The following is a 27917-nucleotide window of genomic DNA, read 5'->3' on the forward strand; positions in this document are numbered from 1 at the left end:
GACCGTGCCTGCCTTAGGTTGTCCAATATTACATATAGTCCTTACCCGTCATCGGATGAGCTGACCTCAAGGCGTCAGCCTCCTGTCTTAGGTTGGTACCATTGCAATTGGATCTTACCCGTCATTGACTACTGGTCCAGCATACAGCTACACCTGTGGATAGGTCTTTGTACCAGCATGGGGGGGGGGGGGGCAGGTGAGGTTCTTTGCCTCACCTCTGTTGGCCCCCAAATTTTAGCTGAACAACCATCACAAGCAGAAGGGAGGAAGATACACCAAGCCAATTGACGGCTCCTTTTGGAAAAATTGTACCACCGATGACACCATCAGCAAAAATACCCCAACACTACCACAAGTCGCTGCACCAACAGATAGTTCACAATGCATACAAGTGAGTTCACAATGCATACAAGTGATACATAGTCCAGGCAAGTTCTGCAAGCAGTTCAGTGATGGCTATTGCAGAAGCTGTAGATTGGTTTTATCTTTGTCTTCACCGGCACTGGGATGAAGATAGGAATTCTGGCAATAATGGCTAAAGAAAAAATTATGTAACATTCCAGAAGGCACTAAAAGAAAACAATTTTCTGAACAATTTACATTATCTTGAACAGAATTATTAAATATAATGAAAAGGAAAGGTGAAAGTAAACAAACAGATCTGTTAACCTTTTTTGTTCACATATTAAAACAATCCTCAACAGCTGTTTACCCAATTTAAATTAAACCATTTAAATCACGTGAATAAAAAAAATATTTGGATCCATTTTTTCATGAGCGCTCATCATATATGACATATGGACATACGTACATACAAACATACAACACAAAACACAAGTGTGCATACATAATATAATATATACAACACATAATAGTAAAGGCCTTGTAACTTTTTACAGGTGAAATCTCCACTGCAATGTTTAAAAACTTCATAGTCAAAAAATAGAACTGATCAGCAAAACATTAACCTAGGTCTGTATGAGCTCAAAAAACAAAATAGAACTTCATGATGTGGGAAAGGGTAATAATAAAATAGATATTGAAAAAAGCATCCTGGTTCTGTCGCAGATGTAAGAATAGCCAAACTGGAGTTTTGGATATCAGCTGTTACGGATTTGAGCCAAATCATCTTCTTTTTGGTCTGTAGAAATCGCTCTAGTTAGTCTCTCTGGAATCCAAATCGGCTGCTGTTCTCCCTGTGGAAACACACAAACAGACCCCCAACTCCAGACAATCACTGGGTCAGGACCTTAATTAATCTCTCTGGAATCCAAATCAGCTGCTATTCTCCCTCTACGGCATCATGGAAAAATACCCGGTATTCTACCCCTTTGATACCTAGTTTTGTTAAACCCTCCTTCTATGGGGGCAATTCCTTTTAAAATGTCCTGTTTGTTCACAATTGTAGCATATTTTTGGCCTGGCATCTAAAACCTGTTGTACTGCAGCTGCCAAGACTTGCCATTGTTCATTAATGTCTCTACATAATTTAATATATGTGTTTAAATCTTCATGTTTCCACGGTCTAATGACCTCTCTGCACCAACGATTCGCTTGCTCATAAGCCAGTTGTTTTATTAATGGCATTGCTTGTTCTGTATTCCCAAAAACTCTGGTAGCTGTTTAAATAAGCCTATCTACAAATTCAGTGTAAGGTTCATTAGCTCCTTGTATTACCTTAGATAACTGACCTTGTAAACCTCCGTGTCCTTGTAAAGTCTTCCATGCCCTAACCGCATCTGCAGCAATTTGTGCATATACGCCAGGATCATATGCAATTTGTTGCTGCTGATCCTCATAAGGTCCCTTTCTTAACAAAATATCTAGATTTCTCTGAGGATAACCAGCTGCTGCATTTCGCCTAGCCATCTCCGTGCAAAATTCCTCATTGGCAACCTTCCATAACAGGTATTGCCCTCCATTTAGCACAGCTTTACACATATTAGCCCAATCTGCTGGCGTCATGTTCAAGTTGGTAATGGATTCGACCATGCTTACAGTGAAGGGTGCTTGAGGACCATAGGTTGTTACAGCCTCTTTTAGCTGCTTCACTGTTTTGAAATCTAAAACATGGTGAATTCGCTGCCCTCCTGACTGTTCAAATACAGGGCATGCTGATCTTTGAGGTCCTGTCTCAGGATCCCATCTATCAACTACGGGGGTTGGGGGCCTCCCAGCATATGGAGGTGGCGCTGTTGGTTGGACACTTACGCCCTCTGGTGATAGAAAGGTGTTAGTAGCAGTCTCCTGGTGTAACTTTCCCCCTGGTGGCTTTTTCTGCTCTAAACTTTCTTTCTCTGTCTGTCTAGCTCGAGAGACCTTCTCTTTTACTTGAATTTTTTTCTCTGACTGACTAGCTCGAGAGACCTTCTCTTTTACTTGAATATTTCTACTATAACTATAATACAACCCAACAAGATAACGCCAAACAAAACTGAAACAGAGTGAAACAAAATTGGAACAACAGAAAATCATTATAGCCTTTCTATCCTCCTGAAATGTCCATCCGTCCTTTCTCCCTATCTGTTCCTCAGACGTGAGCGGTTTTTCTTCCGACTCACTCATCTCCAGGGACAGGCAACTTAAAACAAAAGTGAAGCAAAACCAAAGAAGAATCTTAAAATGGCTCCCCATCCTCTCGCCCTGCCCTCGGGGTGAGCAGTTTACCTTATCACTTACCCTCAGTCGTTCCCCGGGCGGCCCATCAAATGCCGAAGTCTGGCTGGGCACAATTCAGGAGCCACTTGTCAAAGGAAACGAACTTTATTTTTAGAACCACACACACCACACCACACAGCTCCTCAGGAAAAACCCTCAGAGCCCAACTGCCACCACCGGCTTCCCACAAGCCTCTCCACCTCCCCCCACTCCTGCTCTTGAGGCCGATTGACTGCGTCGTGTGGGCGGAGCCAAAAAAAGTTCCCCAATGAGCATCTCTGTGGTCTGAAAGGCCGGGAAACAGCCCAATGAGCATCACCACAGAGGAGCCAATCAGTTGGCAGCTAGAAGTTTGCTGGGGCCGCTGTGAGCCAATCATCAGCTGGCAGCTGGAAGTTTGCTGGGGCCCCTTCGACTGTGGCTCTCAACACTTCATGCTGGATCCTTTTGCATAGATCACCAACGAGATTCCCCCCAAATCACTCTACTGATCCTCATGTGCCCCTATCAAAAAATGAGCAAGTCTGTTCATATAAAAACAAATGCTCACAGCAGCATTATTGATACTTGTCAACAGGAAGGAAGGACGTGCACCAACAGAGGAAGGACCCAACGTGCACCAACAGAAGAATGAGTAAGAAAATATGAAGTGTCCACACAGTAGAATATTACACAGCTAAGAAAAGGAAGCAAGCACTGATGCAGGCTGCGAGGTGAATAGAACCTGCACACAGCATGCTAAGAGAAAGGAGCCAGACACAAAGGCCATGTCATGACTCCTCTAGATAAACGTCCAGAAGAGGCAAATCTAAGAGAAAGCAAGCAGAGTGATGGTGGCCAGAGCTGGAGGTAGAGGGGGTCGGGAGAGTGACGGATGAGCCCTGATGGAACGGGGTTTCTTGGGGTGAAGAGAGTGTTCTAATATCGACTGTGGTGTCAGAGGCACAGGCTGGGGATGCACTGAGCCGAGCCCCTGGAATGTGTGAACCGCGTGGCATGTGAAGTACACTCCCGCCCACGGTTACGGACATAAGCACTATATCATCCTCCGGAGGAACACAGTGCAACCAGCACTCAATGAGAGGCGCGAGGGAGGTGTCTGGTTCACTATCTCCAACGATGGTCACAGCAGCAACGAGGTCTGGTTGATGCTGGAAGCAGGGGAGACAGACCCTGGCCAGGCACGGTGCAAAGGACCCGTGAGAACAGGAGCCAGACACCATCTTCATTTTGTCACTTAACAGGTGTCAGAAAGCCCTGGGGATTCTCACCCAGGTTGGTGCCAATGTTCAGGTAAAACGTAACTCTCTGTCACCTCAGCCACCCCGATCCCTCTTGCACCCAGAACCCCACGGAGCACCGCGGCCCAGCGCCCAGGCCTCCATTCCCCTGACACCCAGTGTCTGTAAACCAGGTTCACAAGTTTGTGACCCAACAGGTGCAGAGTGACTTGGGGGTACTTAAAGGAGGAGTGTCTGACGGACCAGACAGTTTGAGGGAGCGGGCAGCTGTTTGCGGGTCCATCTCGGCTGAACTGACCAACAGGCAGAAAATCCTTTGGTCTCAGGGGCTGTTAGGCAGCTGTCTGGCACTGTGACAAAATACCTGAGACAAGCAACTCAGCAGGAGGGAAGGTTCATTTTGGCTCTGTTTGGGGGCTTGGGTCCAAGTCAGTTGTCTCTGGTGCTTCTAAGCCTGTGGTCAGGCGGTCGTCAAGTCTGGGAGCCATAGTGGAGCCAGCCGCTCACTTCCTGGCGGCCCAGTGACCTCACCTCTTCCAGGTAGGCGCGTGCTTTAAAGGCCCCCACCTCCCAGTGCAGGCTCCTGTCCACACCACAGGCTGCCTCTGGCTGGGCACACTTCCCCAGAGTCCATCCCCCTGCCTGCCCTGAAGCTCCGGTCGAGGCGTTTGTCCCTTCTCTGGAGCATGCGAGGCCATCATCTGGGCACTGGGTCCTGACGGGGTACCCGTGCGCCTGCTTTTGAGTCTCACCTGGCTGCTGGTGGCGAGAGTCCAGGAGCAGCTCCTGGGTGACTGCAGTCTGTTCTGTCCTGAGTAGAAAAGAATCAAAAAGGGAGCAGGGCACGGTGGCACACACCGGTAATCCCAGAGGCTCCAGAGGCTGAGGCAGGAGGACGGAGAGTCCAAAGTCAGCCTCAGCAACTCAGCAAGGCCCTAGGCCACTCAGCAAGGCCCTGTCTCTAAGTAAAAATTAAAAGGGCTGAGGATGTGGCCCCATGGTTAAGCTCCCCCGGGTTCAGTCCCCAGTACCAAAAAATGAAAAATATAAAAGGGTTCTCTGGCGGGGAGGGGGAGGGGGGCAAGAATTCAAGCAGAACCATTCTGTTTCCCAGCAGCTTTGGAGCCCTCAGAGCAAGGGGAGAGCAGCTCTAAACACGGGCCTGAGGAAGCCGGGATCCTCCGCGATTTCCATGTGCCGACGGAGTCACGCCATCTGCCCCAGGACGTCCCTGCTCAATACAGAAAACAGGCTCCTCCAGGGGAAGGGAGGGCCGCCCAGAGTGGGGGAAACCTCACACTTCCACTCCTTGCTGAAAAGAGAGAGGAAGGGCCTGAAATGAGATTGGCCAACCTCGCGAGGTCAAGACGCCACCCGTGGCCACGTAGCAAGGGAACGGAGTCTTCTCTGGAATTCCGCGCCACCCTCCTCGGGAGGCTGTTTACAAACACTGGCCATCTTAAGACTTAACTACTGTCCAGTGACTTACGGGGTGCTCACAGCAGTTACACTCACAAAGGTACACGGCCTCTCCCCTCTGAGCACTGCCCACAGCTTGGCTCTTAGGACCTTACGGGAAACAGCCTGTTTTCTAGGGAAGTGGCTAAATGAATGAAGAGGTCACCAAATCCTTGAGGGTGTTCTCCTTTTGAGTTTTAGAGTTTTGCTCCAACTATTCTGCAGCACTTGTCAGGAACCTGGGGTAGGTCAGGTGCTTCACTGTCCGTCACTGAGAAGCTGGACATCCCACAAACTGATTTTCAGCAAATTGGCTTTTAGCAAATGGGTCATTTGGTAAAGTGGTCATTAAGCAAATGGGTCATTTGGCGAAGAGGTCATTTAGTAAATCGGCTTTCAACGACTTGCCCTCTGAGAATTCTCTACAGTGAGCACTTTCTGGGCTAAAATGGACATTTCATTTCCATATTTAATATTCACTCACAGGGCTGGGGATGTGGCTCAAGCGGTAGCGCGCTCGCCTGGCATGCGGGCAGCCCGGGTTCGATCCTCAGCACCACACACAAACAAAGATGTTGTGTCCGCCGAAAACTAAAAAATAAATATTAAAATTCTCTCTCTCTCTCTCTCTCTCTCTCTCTCTCTCTCTCTCTCTCTCTTTCTCTCTCTCTCTCTCTCTCTCTCTCTCTCTCTTAAAAAAAGAAAAAAATTCACTCACGCTCGCATGGGAGACTTCCCAGGGACCTAGGAGCAGTCAGAACAGCCTCTTAAGAACGAGATGATTTAAAACCCTCTGATTTTTTTAACAGGATCAGAGACTGAGGGCGCCTGCTCTCCAAAACACAGCAATTGGACTCGGTGTCATCCTGGGGGGTCTCGGGGTCCTGTGTATCGCTAGTGGGACATACACAGTCATTCACCGGAAGGAGTGACTGGTCTTTGGGTTTCCTGTGGTTGATCCTTGTGCTTTGCAATATCCCACGGCCAACCGCTTCCTGCAGCCACCAGCCTGGGGCATGTTGAGAACCCAGAACCAGGGCAGCTTCCTGGACCTGCAACCTGCACAGTTCCACTGGGGCCAGGGCTCAGAAGAGCCCATCATCTGCTGCCACCATTTTTAAATGCCTCGTTGGGTAGCAAAGGCCCTGCACTTTTACTCTGCACTGAGTCCCAGAAGGCGGGTAGCCACTTGCATTACCTTTCCAGGGCTCCTGTAACAAAGCACTACAACCCGGGTGGCTTAAACAAGAGTGAGTCACCACTGCACAGACCTGTAGACAGAAAGTCCAAAGCCAGGTGTCAGTGGGGTCATGCTCCCTGGATCCCCCGGGTCCTTCCCGCTTCATCGGGCCTCGGGTGCTTGCCTGCAGTACTTGGTGCTCTTTGGCTTGTGGCTGCATCACTCCATTCTGTCTCTAAGGCCACGTGGACATCTTCCCCTGTGTCTTTGATTTTCTGTGGCACATTCCTCTCTCCTAAGGACGCCAGATGATGGATTCAGGGCCTCCTCTAATCTACTACGACTGCATCTGAACTTGATTCCATCTCCCAACTGTATTCCTTATTACACCCCGCCCTAACCAGCAGGACGCTAGAAACAGCCTAAGGAAAGTCGAAACATTACTTAACCTTAAATTCCATTACAGAGTCCACGTTTAATGTAATTTATATTTGAACTATAAAATTTTTCTATAAGTTGAAACATGCCCTATAAATGTCTGCACCCCCTGAAGCAACATTTTAAAAAGAAATCAATTGGCCCTTTTTTACAGAACCCATTAGCCACAGGAGAGAGAAAGGAAAGACCTCAATGTACTGATTGAACTACCATGACCACAGCATCATTTCTCAAAGGCCACCATTCCATACAGCTAAAATGCATTGGGTTATTATTACTGCATTATAGAAAGCCTCGAATCCGGAACTTGAATCCTTCATCTGGTTTGTATACATGCTCCCCCTTGCATCAGGGCGGGACCGCATCGATAAGGCCTTATCCTGCTCTCCAGATCAACACCACCTGGACGTCACTTACACCTGAACACACCACACTGCACGGCGAGACCTAAAAGATTAAGGGGTAAATTTCCTTTACCCCAGATTTAGATCTAAGACACGTCCCTCCTGAGAGCCTACACTCCAAGACGTCTTCTCCATGCGCAGGTCAAACCTGTGACCAAATAGAGTCCTTCCTCAATCTGCTCCTGTCTGGCATCAGGAAAGGCTGGATATTCATATTGGAGAAGTGTACCCCATAGCACTATCGTGGCATTTGGTTCCACAGAGAAATGGTGATTAATAACTAATATGCATGTTCAGAGAATGAGCCCAGGTTTATGAGTGCACCTAACCATTCCCGTTGGTGTGCACTGTCTACTAAGGCAAGACAGCAAGAGCCAGCCAGGGTCCTTGCCCCAGCTCTCAAGCCAGCCTTCCTTAACCACCAAGACCCAGCCCACTTCCAGCACATCAGTGTCTCAGACCACAGCCTCATAGAGCTGCAACTGAGGATCTGTGCAACATCTCGGACTCACAAACTCTTCATTCTGGGTAAAAACACAGCAATAACCATGGTCCACTGTCTTTATTCAAATCAGCAGTGTTCAGGAAATAAAAGATGAACTTTTGGTTTTGGTTTTTGTTGTTGTTGGTCCAGAGAGGAACAACAGACAGAGCTAATACTTGCATTCAATTAAAATTAATTCCCCTCTCTAGTTCGAAAAGCTGATCAGAGCTCAAGTATTTCTCATCCAAAGGAGATAATAAGGCTTAATCTGTCCCCTCATCTACCTTCTGCAAGTATATTCAACAAATTAAAGCTCGGAACTCTTCCAAATGGAGTTTTATGAGAGATTCTGCTAAGGTAAACATGTTAGACCTTGAACACGGAGCAAACTGCAGGGGCTGTGCCATGAGCTGCTAGCTGTCCCGCCTTGAAGGGAAATCATTATTCCTCTGCAAACCACTCCCAGAAGCCAGCTCCCACTCTTCCTTCAGACCCCCTTCCATGGCGAGAGAACTGATTCGGAGGCCACCTCCCGGCCCGCCCGAGGCCCTGAGCCCCCGCCCCGGGAGGGCACGACCCACACCTGGATTTTCCCAGCTACAGCCCCAGTGCCTGACAGAGCCACGCATGCAGTGGGCGCTTAGCAGCGTTTGGTGCACAAAAAACTTGTTGGGTGACAGATCCAAAGGCTAGGACAGGAGTGCGGGGTGCTTCTGCCGGGCCGGGAGAGGCGGCCTGATGGGCAGGGTGCTGTCAAGGAGAGGGCGGCCCGGCGCCCCGCAAGCGCCCGCTCCTCTGTCCCCCACCGAGACCCACCTGGAGGCACCGAAGGGCTGACTGGACCCTCCCGGCTCCCAGACCCGGTCTCGGGAGTGCGTGAAGATCCGCACCCAGGGCCCAAACCCTGACCCCGCCTTCTGCAGGCCCAGGCCCGACAGCACCGCCCACAGGCCGCTTGCTGGACTCCCGGGCCCCCCTCGAGTCCTCCAGAACCCCAGCCGCACGGGGACACCTCCCAAGTCCCCTCGCCAAGCCCCGCCTCTGCCCCACTCCAAGCGTCCCCAAGACCCTCAACGCTTAGCTCCGCCCCAAGCCTCGCCTCCTGGCCCTGCCCCTCGGCTGGCCTCGGCCTCGCCCTAAGCCCACCATGTGGGCGGGGCGTCCCGCCTCACGCACTCCAAGCCCCGCCCTGGGTGCCCCTGGCCACGCCCCTAGCGCCGTCTCTCGGACCCGAGCCTCGCCTAGCCCCGCCCCGGAGCCGCACCTGGCCACGCCCCTAGCCCCGCCTCCGGCCGAGTGGGCCCCGCTTCCGCCCGGTCTCCCGGCAACGCCGGCCCCGCCCCGCCATGGCGCCAGAGGAGTGCGCCGAGACCGCGCGCTTGCTGCAGAGTTTCGAGCGCCGCTTCCTGGCGGCGCGCACGCTGCGCTCCTTCCCCTGGCAGGTGGGCTCGGGGCGCGGGGAGACAGGGGGCGCGACTCGGCCCCAGCGGGGTGGAGCCAGCCCGGGCCTCTGTCCCCAGCCTGCGGGCTCCTCCCGGCTCGCTGATGAGTGGCCTCCAGGGTCGCGGGCGCTGCCCGACCGGTTTCCTGCTGTCTCATGCCGTCGGCCACCTGGGAGTGCTGCCCTCGAGCCTCCGGGAAGGTGGGCGTCCTCAGCAGGAGCCGCGCTCTCCGGCGCGCGGGCCTGGTCGCAGGACCCCACCAGCGGTGGCCTCCGCGGTGTCGAGCAAGGGACAACTCCCGCAGCTTAGGCCAAGAGACCAAGGGGCGGCCTCCCGTGTCCTGGGTCAGCGAGCGGTCCGGCTGCCCACAGAGGGGCTTAGTGGACCCGCCTCGTAGATAATCATGTGCACTGAGCTCACTGGAGTGAGCTTGTTTGGATACCCATTCCTCCGGGCCTGCCGTCAGATGGAGTGGTGGTCAGTCTCCTGTGTTATTTCATCAACATAAAATAACAGATCAGATCATTTCCGGTGAGGAGGGAAGTGTACATTTTTTAAACCAAAATTGAAAGCCTAACAGCATCTTTAGGTCCCCATTCACATGGAGAGTAATTGTTCGCAAACCGTGTTAGATACTTACTTGGGCTCACCCACAACACCCATGCAGTGGGGCCTCTTATTGTCGCTCAGTTTGAGCAAAGGCTTCATGAAGAAAGGAAAAGAATGCGGTAGATGAGAGGCAGGCCAGAGAGACACCTGAATCCTGACCTAACCCCCAGTGCACTGTGTGACCATGGAAAAGTGACTACATCTCTCAGTGCCATAGTTTTAGTTAGTAAAATGGGGGATATAATGACACCAACCTCATATTATTTTGTACTCAGAATCACTTGAGTACAAAACCCCTTGAAGCAGTGCTTAGCTTGTGCTAAATGCATACAAGTGTTACCTGGTGTTTTTATTCAGCATCCAAATGTTTTTTGAATGCTTTCTATGAGCCAGGGGTCAGCAGTACACATTAGACATGAGGACCTGCTCAGATGAGAGAAGATAAATAGACAACTAGTAAGAAGCAGCCAGGAGATGAGCGTGGCCAGAAAACCAATAGAACAGGAAAATAGAGAACTGGGAGGAAGATTCATCAAAGTAGGGGACTCAGGGAAGGCCTCCCCAAAAATCATCATTTGACCTGGGCCCTGAACGGTGACACAGTGGACAGTAAGAAGCCTCAAGGAATGTCCTGTGTTGGGACCACCTGGGCACAGATGGGGCAGGGTGGTGGGAGATGGAGTCAGAGCAGCCAGGCCGGGTGGGCCTTTTAGGGCATGGCAAGGGGCCCTGGGGTTACATACAAGCGAAGGCTGGCGGAGGCCATCTGCCTGACTGCAGCTTGAGCTCACTGGTGGGCTTGAGTCCCCGGAGAAAGAGGACAGCATGACTGGACCTGGCATCTGCACATTCTGAACCTCATTTTAACTCAGATGTCAGGTCCCAGACAAGCCTATCCGACCTCATGCCATGGCTTTCCAATTCAGCTGTGGAGCTGCTCTGTGACCCAGGTGACCACTGAACAGCCGGGGCTAACGGGAACCAAGAGTCAGCCCCTGACATTTCCCGTGACTCATCCCGGTGTGACCTCTGACATCTGAAGGTCAGGCCTTAGCCTCATGGCTTCCATTTCCAAGTGACTCCAGGTCCCAGGGGAGAGATCACTTAGTGCTTTGCCAGCATGTTCTACTGCGTGTTTAATGTTCCTACGAAAATGCCCTTGAGATTTCTTTTTCTCCTCCAAATAGAGCCTAGAAGAGAAACTAAGGACGTCATCAGATTCTGAGCTGCTGCTGGATATTCTGCAGAAGGTAAGAACCCCAGGATCACTGGGCACATATCGGGACAGAAGAGCCACAAGTGCACACGTACCCTTAGAAAACACCATGTTCAAAGAACAAAACCATCCAGCACTGTGCATAATGTCAGAGCCTCCGACAGCTCTGGCTCCTTTGTTTTCTTGGATGAAGACATCAGAATATACAAAACTCTGCATGAGAGGAGGGAAGCTGGGGGATGTTTTTAAACCATCCGCAGTGAAAACAGACCTGACAGGTGCAGGGACAGCCTCCAGCAAGTGGTAGCTGCTCAGAGAATTTCTTCTTTGCATTTAAAGCAAAGTAAAGACCCCGTCTTACCAACTCCTGTCTCTCACACACACGCAGGGACCCTTGCTCTGCTGAAGTGGTGTTTGGACTCTGAAGTGCATCTCCACACAGGGTAGAAGTGTGGCCCACCCTGACCCTGGCCATGTGGGTCAAGGGCACTTCACAAACTTCTCAGGGTCATGAGGCTTCTCACAGCCCAAAGTTAGAGTCTCCCTTTCTGGAAAGACACATCTGAAACATATGTTCTGCATACAAATTCAGGGGTGACACAGACATTCACCCCCAACAACAAAACCCATCCAAGGAGCCCAGGTGAGAAATTCCTGTGCTGGGGGTGAGTGTGGGAAAGACGCAGCCAGAGCAGGGGAAGACCTTGAGGGTGGTGCAGTGGTTGGGGCTTTGTTCACTTCCACCCAGTGTCACACCTACAGGCAGTAGAGGATAAACAAACAGCTGCTTTAAAAGCCTACTATGGGGCCAAGGGCAGCTCAGTGCTAGAGCACTTGCCCAGCATTTGGGAGCCCTGGGTTCAGTTCCTAGCAAAGCAAAGGAAAAAAACCTACTGTGGTTGTCCATTAAATCTAATGAATCAATCTTAACATGGACCTCCTAGAAAGCCCCTAGGGCTTGTGTGAGTATCCTGTGGCCCTTGTGAAGCTCTGGGTCCCTCCTGGCAGCAGCCCTGCCTCTCCCCCAGGCCCACTTCCCCACCTGCCTTTCCCCAAGCACCAGTCTCTTCCTGCTCCTTCCCACAGTGCCAGCTGTGCTGCCTGGAATTGTACAGGCTGCTGCTGCTCCTCCTGCTCCTGCCTTCTGAGGCCGCCTCTGAGGCATCAGCCCAGAGAACCTTCCTCCGCCTACCCTGGTCCAGGCTCCGCCCTGGCCTCTTCCCTCTTTGGTCTCCAGGTCTGCTTCATGGCTAGGACTCTCCCTCCAGGAGCACAGGTGCCTGGGTCTGGTTCATACTGCTGTATTCTCGCCTCTTCTGTGAAGCCAGAAAATCTGACCACTGTCCTCCCTTCAGACTCCAGTTCTTACTGGCTGCCCTGGAAGGAAGGGAGCCAGTCACTGTGCCTGTGTCCCTGCCCAGAGTGGGTGTTAGAAACCGCAGTTGTGTGACTAGGGTAGGAGCATTTTTAGGAGAGAGCTTAAGTCTTCAGGCTCAGTCTTGCAGGTGCCTGGGGTACATCTTGCCATAGCCCTGTGTCCCTGCACACCCTTGTCAAGGCAGTGGATAACTGGGCTCACCCTCTAATTGCCTGAAGCTCACAGGACACTTGATACAGGGTGTCTCCAGCAACCAACTTTTTTTTTTTCCTTTTTCATAGACAGTGAAACATCCTGTGTGTATAAGGCACCCACCATCGGTGAAGTACACCCAGAGCTTTCTCTTGGAGCTCATCAAAAAGGTCAGTGGTGGGCAGTGTCTCCTGTAACCAGACCACAAGTGGAACTAGGCTGGTTCTGTAGAGGGGGGTCCCCGCCAGCGTTTTGCCTCTTGGAGCTCATGTCCCTCCCTGCTCTTCATACCTGCTGGGCAGGGGCCTTCTGGACAGTGGGCTGCCAGCAGGATTTGTGCAATAGGCAAGGCTGGGCATTTCTCCCTCACCTGCTTGCAGGGTCTTGGCAGCAGCTGCGTCTCCTCTGGGCCCCTCCCACCAGGCAGGTCCTCATCCTGCCAGGCAGCCCTGGCCCTAAGTGCTGGAAGCCCCTCCTCCCTCCATCTTGCCCGTGTGGCAGGCTCTGACAGCGTCCTGCCCTTGCCAGCCCTGGGTGGCCCACCAGCCTCTATTGGAAGTGCCTTCAGAGCTGGTTCCTCACTGAATTCTCCCCATTGAGCTGAGCAGGTTTCCTGACTGGCACAGGACGTGTGCCCGTCGGGCTCAGTGCTAGACGGCATTAGAGGCGGTTCCTCCATGGCAGTAGTACACGCCTCAGCTGCCACCAACTGACAGGGCCACACCTCACTGAGCTTAGCACACAAATAACCCTTGCTTCTCATCACCCCTGTCCCCAGGGTCTCATCACATGGTGCTTCTGTGGTGGTCTCAGCACCACCTGAAGTGTGTCTGCCCTCCAGCGGACCCTGCGCTAACCTGGGAAGCCCGGGTTGCCAGGGTTGGTTGCCACTGGGAAGCAGCTTGGAAGGCACGCTGCCCTGTGGGCACCTTACTGTGGCTTCTGCTGGACTCCCTTCAGATCGCCTCCATGTGAAAATGGCAGAGCTTCCTCTCAGTGGAATCTGCTCTCCTAGACTGTGCCACCCTCACTCTGCACCCTGCTACCCACAACTGAGAATTTACATACTAGCTGTTCTCTGTTAAGTCATTTCACCAAATCTCCTAACTTTGGTGCAGGTCCCCTCTAACACAGCGCAGGTTGGCGCAGAGGCAAACAGACAGAATCTGGTATTATTTCTGAGGGTCACACTGATCCTCTCCACCGAAGCTGTCACTCTTTCCCCCACAGCACGAGGTTGTCCACGCAGAGCCTTTGGACGAGCTGTACGAGGCGCTGGCAGAGGTCCTGACCACAGAGGAGCCCACCCAGTGCCACCGAAGCTATGTGCTGGTAGGAGATGTACTCAGGCCAAACAGCCATTCTCCAGGGGGTGACAGCAGGGCTCGGCACAGGGTTGACCCTGACCCCTCCTTTGCCTCGCCTAAAACTAAGCACTCCAACAAACAACAGGACCTGGCTCAGGCAGCCACTCAGTTACTCATTAGCAAGGACCTGGTGTCCAGCCTTCAGTTCACACCTGACTGTGTGGACCTCCCAGGACAGCAGTCTCTGCAGCAGTCTCTTCTTACTCTACTGCCACCACCATCACTGGCCCGACTGCCCCTCCTATTCTGGTCACATGGAAACCCCTTCTGCACACAATAGCCAGAAGGAGGTTGGGGTTGCTTCACTGGTTTGCTTTAAGCTGCTATTATAAAACAGCTACAGAAAACCACACGCAAGAAATACAGAGCTTATAGAGTCACTGCACGGCAGCAGCCACAGTGATCGCCATCCTGCCTGTTAGTCACGTCCCTGAGTTTGTGTACCTCACTCTGCTGTGGGCCACACACACCAGCATTAGTCCTGTCCACTAAATGGGCACAACCCAAGGTCTCCTTCCCACATTCTATCCTTGCCACCCCTCTGCTGAATGGCCCTGGCCGTCAGCTGGGCCTGGGGGCACCTGTGGGGGTGTCCAGTCTGCCCCTCTACTTCCCGCATGCTGACTGGCCCCGAGCTGCACCACCAGAGCTGGGCCTGGGGGCACCTGTGGGGGTGTCCAGTCTGCCCTTCTACTTCCCGCATGCTGACTGGCCCCGAGCTGCACCACGGTTGCTGCATGGGAAGTTTCTTTTCCCTTGCCGGGTGGTGGCTGTGGTGCAGCCGCCACTGTGACTTAACACTAGCCCGTGTCCAGATGGCTGGCTTCATCCCCCCGTCTCTCCGTGCAGCCTTCAGGAGACTCAGTCACCCTCTCGGAGAGCACCGCCATCGTTTCCCACGGCACCACGGGCCTGGTCACGTGGGATGCAGCCCTCTACCTCGCAGAGTGGGCCATAGAGAACCCAGCAGCCTTCAGGCACAGGTGACCTCAGGCACAGGGCAGGCACCAGGCGGGTTGGCCCTGGCACAGATTGACAGGCCCCCTTTCGCCCACCCAGGACTGTGCTAGAGCTGGGCAGTGGCGCTGGCCTCACAGGTGTGGTCATCTGCAAGACATGCCACCCCCGAGCATACACCTTCAGTGACTGTCACAGCCGTGTCCTCAAGCAGCTCCGAGGAAACGTGCTTCTCAACGGCCTCCCACTGGAGCCGGAGGCCACTGCTGACTCAGAGAGCCCCCTGGTGACGGTGGCCCCGCTGGACTGGGATGAGGCAACCGTCCCTCAGCTCTCCGCCTTCCAGCCAGACATTGTCATCGCAGCAGGTAAGCCTGGGCCAGCCCCGCCAGCGCTCTGCTGAGGGCTAGGGAGCAGGGTGCTGCAGACAGGTGGGGAGCAGGGGCGCCCGGGCCTCTGGGAGGCATCAGAGCACCCGGAGCCCCTCCCAGGTGCTGCCGCTGGGTGGCTCCATCAGGAGTGCCCTGGCTGTCCACCAGGGCTTGAGCTGAGCAGAACAGCCCTCTGCCAGGCTCGCCCTGCAGAGGACACCCAGGAGGCCTCTCAGTTGCCATGCAGGTCCTCCATTCAGGGGGGCTGCACACGAGCCCACGTGCTCTGCCCCTCAGAGATGCTGCCACTTCACTGCCAGGCATCCAGTGCTCTGAGCACCATGCCCCAGGTCTTCAGACGCGAGAGCCAGCCATGGCAGCCCTTGGTCATTCCAGGGCCACAGCAGTCTCCCGCCTGTCACCAGCACCCAGTCCCACACCAGGCCTTGACGGGGATCCCAGGGGCAGTCAGGGAACAAGAGCTGAGCAGCCCCACCTGTCAGTGCCAGCTATCTTCTCTGAGCAGGGTTGTCCTGGGATTCACTGCCACCACCATGCTGGGCGACCTGCCTGTCTCTGTCTGCACCTCTCTGCCTGGGTCTAGGCCCCAGGCCTTCCGAGGCCACAGGAAGAGGCTAACCACTTCTGGTACAAGGACAGTGTCCTTAAGAGAAGGCAGAGCGGTTAGGCCACCAAAGGCCCTACGTCCCCTTTCCACTTGACATCATGCCCACTACAGCTGACAGGTTAGAGCTCAGGACACAGAAGCCCAAAGCAGAGCTCAGACAGCGTCACTAAGCAAGCAGCTTCTGAACAGGCGCGGCCGGCGTTCCCAGCAGTACTCCCACGAGGCCAGGGAGTCTCCGCTGGCTCGTGTCCTTAGGATTCCTGTCACCTGAGCAATCTTTCTGAAGAACAGCATAGATCTAATCTAACAGCCACTGCAGGCCCTCACCCTTCCCCAGGGTCAGAGCAGCCTGGCCTTGCCACTTGGTTCTGAGTCCTGAGGCCCCTGAGTAACCGGAGCTCTGCATCACAGATGTGCTATACTGCCCAGAAGTGACCCTCGCACTGGTCGGGGTCCTGCAGAGGCTCTCTGCCTGCCAGAGGGACCGGGTTCCTGACGTCTATGTGGCCTGCACCATGCGCAACCCAGAGACCTGCCAGCTGTTCACCACCGAGCTAGGTGAGTCCCCCAGGCCACAGGCCACCGGCTACCAAGCTATTCCCGTGAGGGATCAAGGGAGGCAGAAACCAGGAAAGTAAGAGAATGGAGCCCTGGGAAAAGCCAGGAAGCCCTGTCTCACACACCAGGCCTGGGCACTCAGCCAAGGCAGTCCAACACAGTGACCCCAGAGGTCGGAGACCACAGCTCTACTGTGTGCTTCAGGCAGGTTCCATCCGGCTTAGGGCCTCATTCCCTGTAAAATGCAGGCAGAGAGATGCCAGCTGGGTTCTGAACCACATGACAACTGTCAGCTCAAGGTAGTCCCACTTCCACCCTCGTGGAGCAGGACTGTCACTTGTCCCCCCATCTGCACCATGGAGATGCAGCCTGAACACACTGAGGCAGTACCTGGCACACAGAGCCCTCAGCAGTGTGGCAGCCATGGTCATGGGCACCCAGTGCAAGTAAGAGAAAGACCTGGCTGCAGAGGTGGCCTAGCGACTGCTGTTTCCAAGCCTCGGGTAATGCCCTGTGGGCCAGCATGTGTCAGCCTAGACCTTGTCTCAGCTGTTAAGACACTGGGCAGACTCCAGTTTCCATGGACTCAGCCAGATCACCCAGCCTGTGTCCCCCTGCCACCTCCCTACAGCCCCAGAATGCCAGGCCCAGCCAGAGCATTCCACACAAAAGCTGGTGCAGGAGGGACCATCTACCAACTGCCCCCCCCCCCCAGCAAGGCCCCTCCTAGGAGCTGTCCAGACTCTGCTGCCCAGCCTCCGTGCAGAAAGACACGCAGATGTCCCTCCACGAGCAGGCAGATATGAGCACTCAGTACTGAGGGAGGCTGTGCAGCCCCAAGAGAGAGCAAGAAAAACATCTCTAACGTGTTTCAAGTGAAAGCAGCAAAGTGCCAATCGGCACACAGAGCACAAGCCCCACTGTGGAAGTTTGTCATTTGGTTTTTGGGAATTGCAGATTGAACCCAGAGATGCTGTACCACCAAGCTACATCCCAGCTGTGTTTTAAGACAGGGTCTCACTAAGTTGCCCAGGCCAGCCTCAAACTTGCGATCCTCCTGCCTTAGCCTCCTGAATACCTGGGATTACAGGTGTGCACCGCCACACCTGGGCTTGTTATTTTATATACCCTATTGCCTAGGGAATTTCTAGAATATACACCAAAAATTATTATACTTAGATGATAGAATTACAGATTTCCTTATTTCACTTTATAAATAGTGACTTTTCACTTATAACTATGACTAAGAAGCCACCTGGCTCGCAGCGCCAGCCACCCTGCTCACAAAGACAGCGCACCTCTTCTGGCCCGTGTGAGGAGTGGTGCTGGCAGAGCAGCCAGGCAGACGTGGGGTCAGTCAGCTCCCCCCACCCTCGCAGACTGATGTGCACATGTGCAGTGACAGGGAACCCAGAGTGCCTGGAGGCAGCCTGGGCACCTGGGTGAGCCCGGGGTCCATGAGCCAAGGAAAACAGACACAGCCCCAGGCCCAGCGCTGCTGTCCTGACGTGTGCGCTCTGTTGCAGGCCGGGCCGCGATCCGCTGGGAGGCAGTGCCTCCTCACAGCCAGAAACTGTTTCCCTATGAAGAGCACTCGGAGATGGCAGTCCTGAGACTCATGCTGTAGCTTCGCCATTTGAATATGTGAAGATGAAGTCACTGCAGTGGGAAGAGCTTTCACGGGGAAAGCTGACCAAGCTTCCTTTGGACTTGAGGGAAGAATGCCACATGCCAAGTCAGGAAACAAACTATCCTGACGGAGTAAGACTGAGCTGTGGCGCACCTCCCGTCCTCAGCTCTGGTTTGTAAGGGAATCGCCATCTGCCCGAAACCAGGCTTTGGCTCAAAAGCAAGAACTACCTTCATAAAAAATAAAAACATCTTTAACAAATAGGGCTCCACAGCTGGGCGCTCACTCCAGAGGCCGCAGGAACCCAGGTGAGGAGCATGACGGGCAGATGCTGGGAGGATGAAGAGGGGACAGGAGGTGCCAGGAGAGCAGCTCGCTCAGAAGACAAGACAGGTTCCACGCGCCTGAGAAACCAGGAAGAGCCAGCTTCCCATCAGTCCCCAGCCGTCCTTCTGGCTTGACCACTGGGGTCACTACATAAAAGCCCGGGTGGCTGTGGGGCAGCAGGCAGGGACAGGGAGGAACAGGCAGTGTCCGTCCCCAGGATGGTGCACCACCCCTCAACTGATCAGGGACGTTGGCCTTGGGCCTGCAGGGTCACGTGTCCATGACCAAAGGGAGCACAGTCCGCTGCCAGCTCTCGTCCCATCGAAGCTGCTCTGACTCCCGAAGGTTCTTCCGAAACTGGTTTAGTTTTCCACCAGGATCAGGAAACTTTGAGAAAAGCATCTACAGAACAGTGAAGACCAGGACTGAGCCCATGGTGGCACCCACCCATGCCAGCCCTCCCTGAGCCTGCCAGCTGCAGGCTGCTCACCCAGCAGCACCCATCCCCCACTTTCCCACACCTGGACCCTGGAGCACATGTGGCCTGGTGTCCTGCACAGGGCATAGTCCCGCCTGACTGCTAGGAAGAAGGCAGGTGATCCCAGGTTCTGGCTTTACCCAAATGTTCCCGGGGGGACTGGCACCCTACAGCTGCAGACCCGATCCAGCCCACCTGACTTTGTAAACAGCTGCACTGGAACTCGGCCCTCTGTGTACAGATGGTCTGCAGCTGTTCACAAAGCAGTTCCCCTGAACATGACAAGGTCTGAAGCGTTTCCTACCTAGACCTGTACAGTGTCCCCTGCAGAACTACCACGTCCCAGGCGGCACACAAACCCCGCTCCTCCCCATGTGGCAGCACGGTTCCCACCTTCTAAGGTGCAGCCTCCATATCCCCAAAGACAGGCAAGCAGGCCCTGACTCCCACCACCCACTGCCTCCCTCAGCCTTCCCTCCAGAGCCCAGCACCCGCCAGGTCCTGTGGGCGGGCAGGGAACAGAGCTAGCTCAGTGTTTTGTGCCCCCGGCCTGCTCAGGGGACACCTACCTGCAGTTGAGCTGCCAGCGCCTCCGCATCCTCAAAGACCAGGCCGTTCTCCCCGTGCTTCACAAGCTCATGCAGGCTGCAGAGAGAACCAGGGGAGGCCTGAGACCCAGCAGCGGTGCCCAGCTGGCCCACCCCACTCGGGCGAGGCTGGGGGCAGGGGCGGGGTTTGGCCCAGCCTGTTCTGAAACAGGGGGAGGGGGGCGAATGCTCAAGATTCGGTGCTTTATTCAGCATGAGCCCAAACCAAAACCAACTTGTCATGCCTCAGCATCTGCAGGGGATTCATTCCCAGAGCCCCTCCCCCAGGTGCCCCAGCTCCTCCTGTGAAATGGTGTGGTATCCTGCACAGATCTCATACTCCCCTTCAGGTTGCTTGGACACCTAAAGCAATCCTAGCGATGTGAACAGTCATTACACTGTACTGTGCAGGAAATAAGGTCAAGAAAAACCTGTGTGCTCTGTACAGGCCTCACCACTGCCGACCTAGCTACAGTGACCCACGCTTGGTTGCATCCGTAGTACAGAGAGCCAACTATACTGAGTGGGGCTCAGCCTGACCCTAGCAGCCACAGCCCCCTCAGCCTCCCTGGATTGCACAGGAGCTGGCCCTGACGGGGCACTTCACAGCAGTTCTGGCCACGCTGCCCACCCCTCAACTGTGCAGCTGACCTGAGAACCCGACCCCAGGGGATTGGGTTTCTGCCCCTACCACTTAAAGTTCACAGCACACACAGGCAGGCAGCACCCAAACATGTCCACCACCTTCATGGGCAGGTCCAGGCCACTGGAGGACTTGTGCAGACAGACACCCAGGTCCGCCGACCCTGCGTGGAAGAAGGGGGGGCAGTCAAGAGTTCAGGGAACACATCCTCCCAGAGTGGAAATCAAAAATGTCCCCAAACAAGTGGCTTACTCTGGCCAAGTGCCAGGGCGAAGGGCAGAGACAACAGCAGGGCTGCCCAATTGCCAGCAGCCATCACCCTGTCCAAAACTGCCACGGTCCTAGTGTTCTTATTTATTCCTTGACTTGCTTTTTCTATTTAACCACCATTTATTTTAAAAAGAAAAGAAGTAGTTATTGAGAGTAGTTATTATGCAGTGGGTAGAGCTTCTGCTCTGGACATGGGGTGAAGGTTGTCCAACAGGGTAAATATAGTGAATGCCACTGACAGACACTGGGATGGTTAAAATGGCAAGCCTAGTTATATGTATTCGACCTCAGTTTTTTAAACCCATGATAAATTTTTTTATATAAAAAAATAAATTGTTTAAAGGAACCCATAGCAGATCCAACAAGAAACACTGTAAAAATAAAGCCAAATAAACAACTGACCTCAGCAAGACCACCCACTTGCCATGGTAAAAGAAGGCAGGAGGGACTTTCCAGCACCAGGCCCCGCCCCCTCCTAGAGCAGAGACAGAAGCCTGTTCTGAGACCCAACATGTAGGGAAGGCGGGCCCCACAACAGCCAGGGCTGGGGACTGAGCACACATGACCCTTGAGCCTGGTCAGGCAGGAGGAGCCGGCACAACAGGAAACTCAGGAGCTCGGCTGGAGTCCCTGGTGGCCACCCAGTCCAGCCTGAGGCCTGTCAACATTAGAGCGTCTGAGCTGGGGATGGCTTTTACATTTTACATTAGGTTGTTTCAAAGAAAAAAAAAAAGACTATGCCACAGAAGCAACTAAAATCTTCACTGTCCCTTTTTTAGAAGAAGCCTGGTCATCTTCTGGAGCCCCTCTGTTGCCCTCAGCTCTCACCTAGAAGCAACGGGTAGTCCTCGGCCTCCAGCCACGGCGTGCACACCTTGATGTGCTGGAACTGCTTCTGGCCAATGAGGCGGCTGTAGTGCTCCTTCAGCGGCCCTTTGCCTGCAGAGGACACCCATTGCACTGGACCCATTTTGGTCCCTGCCACACCATTAGCCCCAGAGGTTCCCACTGGGACTCGGCAGCCACTTCCAGGAAGCTCACCCCTCAACAGCCCCAGTCAGGGCCCCTGGACCTCTTCCAGAGCTGACCTCAGCACCTGAGTCCCCACGGGGCATGTGCCCTCATCACCAAGACCCAGCCCTGGCTTGGGGCCAGCTGGTCTCGGGCTGCAAGTGGAGTCACAATGAACACTGGAATGCTGACCACGGGAGGCGCAGTTGTGACAAGGGTCCCAGGTGGTACCTGTTATCACACAGACTACAGAAGGAAGGCTGTCTCCGTCAGATGCCCGCTGTTCAAACTCTATTTAAAAAATAAAAGAAACATGAACTGGTGTCCTTTCACATGAGTCAGGGGGAGGGGGGAGGAGGGGCTGCTCCCTCAGGGAGGCCACAGAGCTGCCCACATCCCCCTCCCTACTGTCCGCGGGCAGGTCCACCCTGTGGTCCTTGGGGCAGAAGCAGGCTGCAGACCTGCCATGCGCGGCCAGCTGCGCGGCCCCTGCCCCAACAAGCCCAGAGCTGCTGATGCAGCGGCACCTACCTTCCAACGCTGCCAGCAGGATGGAGAAGTCCTCGTCCTCTGCAAGGACAACAGACCAGGTGTCAGGCCTGTCTCCAGACACCCCTCTCCCAACTCATACACTCCCTCCCGTGGTGGGCCAGAACACAGGCCAGGTCAGACAGACCTGTCCAGCTGGTGCTGCTGACCAGCAGTGCTGGCCGCCCACAAAGACGTGTCACCACCCCAGTGCGAGCATCCTTCTCCGTGAAGGCCGACCTCTCTATGGCAGGGCCCGAGGGTTCTGACCTGCAGGAGCAGAGAAAAGACAGTGAGTCGCTGCAGGAAAGGCCAGGGGTCAGGACAGCCACTCCCCGAACAGCAAGGACCACAGGCCCCCAAAGGCTGTCACCCAGGTGACCCTACAGAACCACTGCTGGCAGCTAGGTGCCACAAAACAAGCCACCAGTGCTTGCCCCTGGGCTCACTGCCCCACCCTTCCTCATCATTACAAGGACACTATGCCACCCCCAGATAGCACATCAGTTACTGAGGAGCACAGACAGGACATGTTGAGAACTACACGGGTCCCCTCCTTAGCCCTGAGGGACACCCAGAAGACACAGAGGTCCACAGACCCCTCACAGGCCCAGGAACCCACTGGCAGGAGGGGAAGGTAGTAGATATCTCCTAAGGAGCCAGAGGTTGGATTCTTTAGGCTTTGTGGGCCCTAGACTCCTGGTTGCGAAACCCATTCTGCTGTGTGGCTCACCACAGCCACAGACAATGCCAGTCAGACTCAGTTCACAGAAACAGGCAGCAGGTCTCTGCCTCCATCCCACCCCTGGATCAGGTCTGCAGGAGCGGATGGAAGAGCCAGGGCAGCAGAAAGCATCGGAGAAGGCAGCAGGACAGACACACCAGGCCCTGAACGGAGAGTAGGTGCAGCCCAGCTTCATGAAGAGCTCGTGCTGCAGGTCCAGCGGTGTCTCCTTAAAGAACGATGCCGGCTTGTCGTAGACAGTCACAGCCCTGCAAGGAGAGGAAGGGGCAGGGTAGCGAGAGGCTAAGGAACAGAGAACCCAAAAGGATCCAGAAAAACAAGGGCACTTGGGGAATCCAGGTCTCCACGACAAAAGCTTTAGAATTCCTTGGGAAACAGACGTTCTAACACCAGAACTTCCAGGGATTCTTCCTGGAAGAATTCCAGTCACCTCACCCCACTTAGCTCCCCAAACCAGCAACTATCTCCAAGGCCCAGGTACTTCAAAATGCCTTTCCAACATGACACGGTAGACACTGAAGCTCTCGGCCATTCCTGGGACCCGGCACCACCCACAGGCTGAAAGGTGTCCCAGGCCCTTCGTACTTGATGTGCCAGTTCTCAGCCAGGTCTTCCCGCATTGCATTGGTCACACACAGGTTCAAGTGGGACAGGCGCCCGAAGAGCCTCTCATACCTGCAGGGACATATGGGGGTCAGGGAGTTAGCAGAGAGCCCTGGGCTGGGCCCAGATGCCAGTGTCCGCACGACCTGACACCCCTCACAGAGAAGAGGCTGCAGAGCTAGGGGCTCACAAACCCACAGGTTTGCACCCCCTGAGCTCCCCATGCCCTCTCATCTTCACATCTTCCTAAGTGCTGTCACTGTGCAGCTTAATGCAATCACTTTAAAGGAAGCCACCTACCCCTGCCGGAGTGGAGATCCAGTATCTTGGGCAAAAAAGCAGAAATAAAAAGGCTGCATCTCACCACCCCGTGCTACTGCTGCAGGGCTGCAGCTTGCTCTCTGAGTGTACAAAGGAGTTTAGCAAATGCTAGGCATGAAAAACAAGCGGACTGCAAACCAAGATGGAAGCCCTGGTCACAGGAGAGAGCTGGAAAGGGCAGCAGCAATTTAGGATTACTGAGCACCACCAGAGAAAGCTCTGGAGTGGGTCTGCCTGACAAGAAGGCATCATCATTTACAGCCCAGCCTCCCTGACTTGTAAAAGGACAATGACCACCAGGCACCTCTACTGCGATGTGGTGGAGACCAAATGGAATAAAGTGCATAAAAGGCTCAGCCCAAGGCCTGGCACACAGCAGTGATTATTAGAGCTGCCACAGCTGCTTTCACCACTGCCGATAAACAAGGCCCTCAGGGCAAAGGCTATAGTCCACTACAGCCTGAGGCTGGAAAAACACACCAAAGTGGACATTACAGCGGGGCTCAGCGTAGGACAAGGATTCTTCCTGCTCCAGGTCCAACCTGCTCCCCCGCCTTCGTCCCACCCATCCTGATGGAGTTTGGGGAAAGCATTCACACCTCACCCAGACTCTCACCACTTGGCCAGTAGAACAAGGGGGTGCTTAGGGCCATGCACCAGGCCCATGATGGAGTAGCCATAGTTGTGCCAGTCGATGACCAGTTTGCTCCCACAAAGGCAGCCCACAAACCAGCAGACGGCAATGCTCGGCAGGCCTGGGGGGTTCTAGGAAAGAGAAGCAGACAAAGAGAAGGAAACCCAGACATTCATGGCAGAGCGTCAGTGATCTTCAGAATTCTTGATAACAAATGAGCAGCTCTCTACCACCAATGAAACAGAACTGCAGACTAGAAAAACTCCAAGCTTCTCAAAGAAATACCATTTTCCTGTCAGAATGCAAACTCTGAGGAAGCGCAACATCGGTGGGTGATGGTAAACACAGTGGGGGGGGGTCCCCCATCAGTGGGGACCCAGCCAGGATCATACCACAGCATCTTACAAGCACATCAACTTTGAACAAGCAACTCCACTGCCAGCAATGTATTCTAAGGCCCAGTCACAGATGCGTGCTCACTGTGCTCTAGCCATACTATGTGTTCAGGCAAAAAAATCAGGAAGAATCCAGATGTCCCTCAAGATGAAACTAAATAGCTTGCGGTTCATCACATATTGGAAGTGAGTGCAGCCCACTAACAGAAGGTACTTCTGGACTTTAAAAACTGGTAAAGGGAAGAAGTTAAAAGTTTAACTCTAGAACCAAACTGACCACCTCTGTTCAAGTCCTGACTCTATTACTTCCTATCTGTGTGACAGTGCACTACTTACAGAAATTTTAATTTCCTCATCATTATGGACGTGATACCAGAATCCACTTCTTAGGGTTCTTGAGAGGATTAAAGGAGACAGAACCCTAGTGAAACACTTAGATAAGTATGAAATGCAACGTAAGACTCTGTTATGACTGGAAAAATAGCATGGACGGATACCAGAAATAACAGACACATGCTATAGAAGCCTATTCACAGGGTCCTGCCCATGGCTTTATGTTTGTGCACACACAAAGTTGCACTTTAACAATTAGTGCATATTTTTTATGTTTGGTGCTGGGAATCAAACCAGCATCTTGCCAATGCTTAGCATGCACCCTACCACTGAGCTACAACTCCAGCCCAATTTGTGCATTTTTAAAAGGCTAGAAAGTAATCTGTTAATAGTTGTTCTCACAGAGGGAGGCAAGCGCTGACACATACCTGAAGAAAGATATAGGCTGCTGGTTCCCTCCACATCAACTTCCACAGCAAGTACACTGTCTGAAAAACAACTTTGACTCCATACCGCAGAACCGAGGGCCCAACTGTAAGTCAAAAAAAAAAAAAATCACTACTGAAGGAGCTCCTGGCCATCTGCAGGTTACCCCACACCCAACCCCGACCAATGTAACGGAACCTGGAGGTGACAACACGCTACCTGCGGGACTCTGAAGTTCCATCAACTTCACAATCTGTATTCTGTCGCTCTGCAAGAGCTCATGGTGGGGTCTGGAATCTGAAAGAGAATGTCCCGATGACTGGATGAAGCAATCTAATTTAAAGTCAGGTTTTGGGAAAAGACCTTTTCAAAACCCTTCTCTGTTCCTCAGTAACCAGAGAACGGGGTCAAATCCGGTCCACTAGAATGGCCAGTAGGAAGTCCCAAATCTTACCCACCTTTACTTAATATGATGCCTGGCACATAGTAAGTACTCAATTAAACTGATCTAGGCTTGAGGTTGGGGAAATCTTCCCACCGCAGAGACACGTCAAGGAAGTCCCACTCCACCCGCATTTTCACACAGGGACCTAAAGCAGTGGTGCCGTTTCCACTGTTTCGTGAGATGGGGTGAAGTCAACCTCTGGAATCATCCACAAGGAGCATAGTGAAGGAGCAGACACCTCCGCCTGCACACAGCTGGACAAGGACAGCAGCACGCAGATGTCACAGAAACCGCAGTCCAGTTCCAGTCTTTCCACTTCATTAGAAGAATCAGACCATGCGACGGAGTCGCTTACCACAGCCACAACATACGGCAACCAGGAACCGGGCTCCTCCAGTCTGAGGACTACCCAAGGGAGCAGTGACGGAAGCGCCGCTCCCACCTCGGCCCCCCAGGGCGCTCGGGGCCGAGGGGTCAGACTGAGAGAACAGCCTCCCTCCCAGGCCCCCGGACACTCACTGCAGAACCCCAAGAGAGTCACCGAGAAGCCGCGCTTGGCCAAGGACAGCGCGTGGTACTGCATGCGGGGGCTGCGGCCCACGTCGCCCAGCACCACAATGACCACGTGCTGGGCCGCGCGCCCCCGCCGCCAGCGCTTCCACCCGCCCAGAAGCAGCAGCGGCAGCAGCAGGCACAGCGCCAGGAGAGCCACGCTGGACGGCGCCATCTTGGCCGCTAGACAGCGGTCATGTGACGGATTACCCAGGCACGCTTTGCGCAGGCGCAGGGGCGAGGCGAAGAGAGGAGGGGCAGGGAGGGGAGGGGAGGTGGTTCCCTAAGTGGGTCCCCGGGAACTGCCAAGGAGCCCCTGGGGGCCAAGAGTTAATGGCGCGTGCACACCTGCGCGGTTCCCGAACTCTGTATTTCTCCTATCAAAGTGAATACTTCCTTATGGGGCTCTAGGAACTTTTTTTCAGCGTTCTAGGATAATTTCAAAATACAGTTAGAAGCCAAGCGATGTGATGCACATTTATAATCCCAGCCACTGGGAAGCTGAGGCAGGAGGATGGCAAGTTTGAGGGCAGCCTCAGCAACTTAGCGAGGCCCTGTCTTGAATTTTTTTTTAAAGGGCTATTTAAAAAAAGGCGGGGGGGGGGGGTGGAGGGCTAGGGATGAAGCTCAGTGGTAGAGTACTCCTGGGTCCAATCCAGTAGTGGAGGGGGGTAAATGAGACAAGAACTTGGAGGAATCTCATAAGGTGATAATGAGAAAGGAACCAAGTGCTGAAAGTACATAGTGCAGGGTGCTCTCACACCAATCAGTCTTTGCTGTTAGAAGTCAGGAGAGTGAGCCAAAGCAGCCGGGGCCAGGAGGGCTTGCTGTGTGTTCCATCTGGGGAAACTCATCCAGCAGAAAATGTGTCTCTTTATTTGTCAGGATGTATGTAGTATTTGAAGAAAACCTTTCAAATATAAAGGGGGGGGGGTAAGTATATAAAGGCGGTAAAAGCCATAATGATTTTTAAGTATCCCTAGGAAGAAGGGAAATTTCCCTGTTGATCCTTCAATTTCACCTCCCAAAGTAACTACAGTAGTTAATTGTGTCCATGTGATAGCCTATTGCTCAGAAAACTGTCCTCTTGCTGAGAAACACCGAGAACACACTGGTGAAGCCACCCTCCCTCCAGTCCAACAGACAGCACCTTTGAATGTCGGCAGTAGCCCCTGGACAAGATGGCCTGTGCTGATGTGATTCCCAGTGTCCCCAGAGCTCAGCTCAGGACTCAGCAGAGGTGGAATTGAAATGTGAGTGTAAAATACCAGATTGCAAATATTCAGTACAAGAAAAATGATGTCAGCCATTTTTATACCGACTACATGTTCAAATAATAATATACTAGAATGATTGACTCAAATGAGATAGAGCGTTGGATTTACCTGCATTTTGCTGTTCTAATGTG

General features: G+C 53.5%; 2 protein-coding genes across 3 annotated transcripts; one reads left to right on the forward strand and one right to left on the reverse strand.

Annotated features, from left to right (window-relative positions):
- The first annotated feature begins 9186 nt into the window (after nt 1–9186).
- Nucleotides 9187–18472, forward strand: Eef2kmt (eukaryotic elongation factor 2 lysine methyltransferase). Its single transcript, XM_076840616.2, has 8 exons — nt 9187–9305; nt 11102–11164; nt 12790–12870; nt 13931–14032; nt 14917–15050; nt 15127–15392; nt 16435–16581; nt 18108–18472. The coding sequence occupies exons 1-8, from the start codon at nt 9210–9212 to the stop codon at nt 18206–18208; spliced, it is 990 nt and encodes a 329-aa protein (XP_076696731.2). The 5' UTR covers nt 9187–9209; the 3' UTR covers nt 18209–18472.
- Alg1 (ALG1 chitobiosyldiphosphodolichol beta-mannosyltransferase) lies at nt 17785–26688 on the reverse strand. Of its 2 annotated transcripts, none has more exons than XM_076840614.2 (13): nt 26477–26688; nt 25732–25809; nt 25515–25618; nt 24341–24489; nt 23386–23475; nt 22938–23048; nt 22204–22325; nt 22059–22097; nt 21759–21818; nt 21345–21455; nt 20295–20409; nt 19586–19661; nt 17785–18940 (listed from the first exon to the last, which is right to left on the reverse strand). In XM_076840614.2, exons 1-13 carry the CDS (start codon nt 26682–26684, stop codon nt 18809–18811), a joined length of 1395 nt encoding a protein of 464 aa, XP_076696729.2. In that variant the 5' UTR covers nt 26685–26688; the 3' UTR covers nt 17785–18808. The 2 variants fall into 2 exon arrangements, with proteins under 2 accessions (XP_076696729.2, XP_076696730.2); XM_076840615.2 differs by lacking the exon at nt 26477–26688 and adding an exon at nt 25971–26232.
- Between the last annotated feature and the right edge of the window lie 1229 nt (nt 26689–27917).

Source organism: Callospermophilus lateralis, chromosome 19, assembly GCF_048772815.1.
Source record: "Callospermophilus lateralis isolate mCalLat2 chromosome 19, mCalLat2.hap1, whole genome shotgun sequence".
NCBI lineage: Eukaryota > Metazoa > Chordata > Mammalia > Rodentia > Sciuridae > Callospermophilus > Callospermophilus lateralis.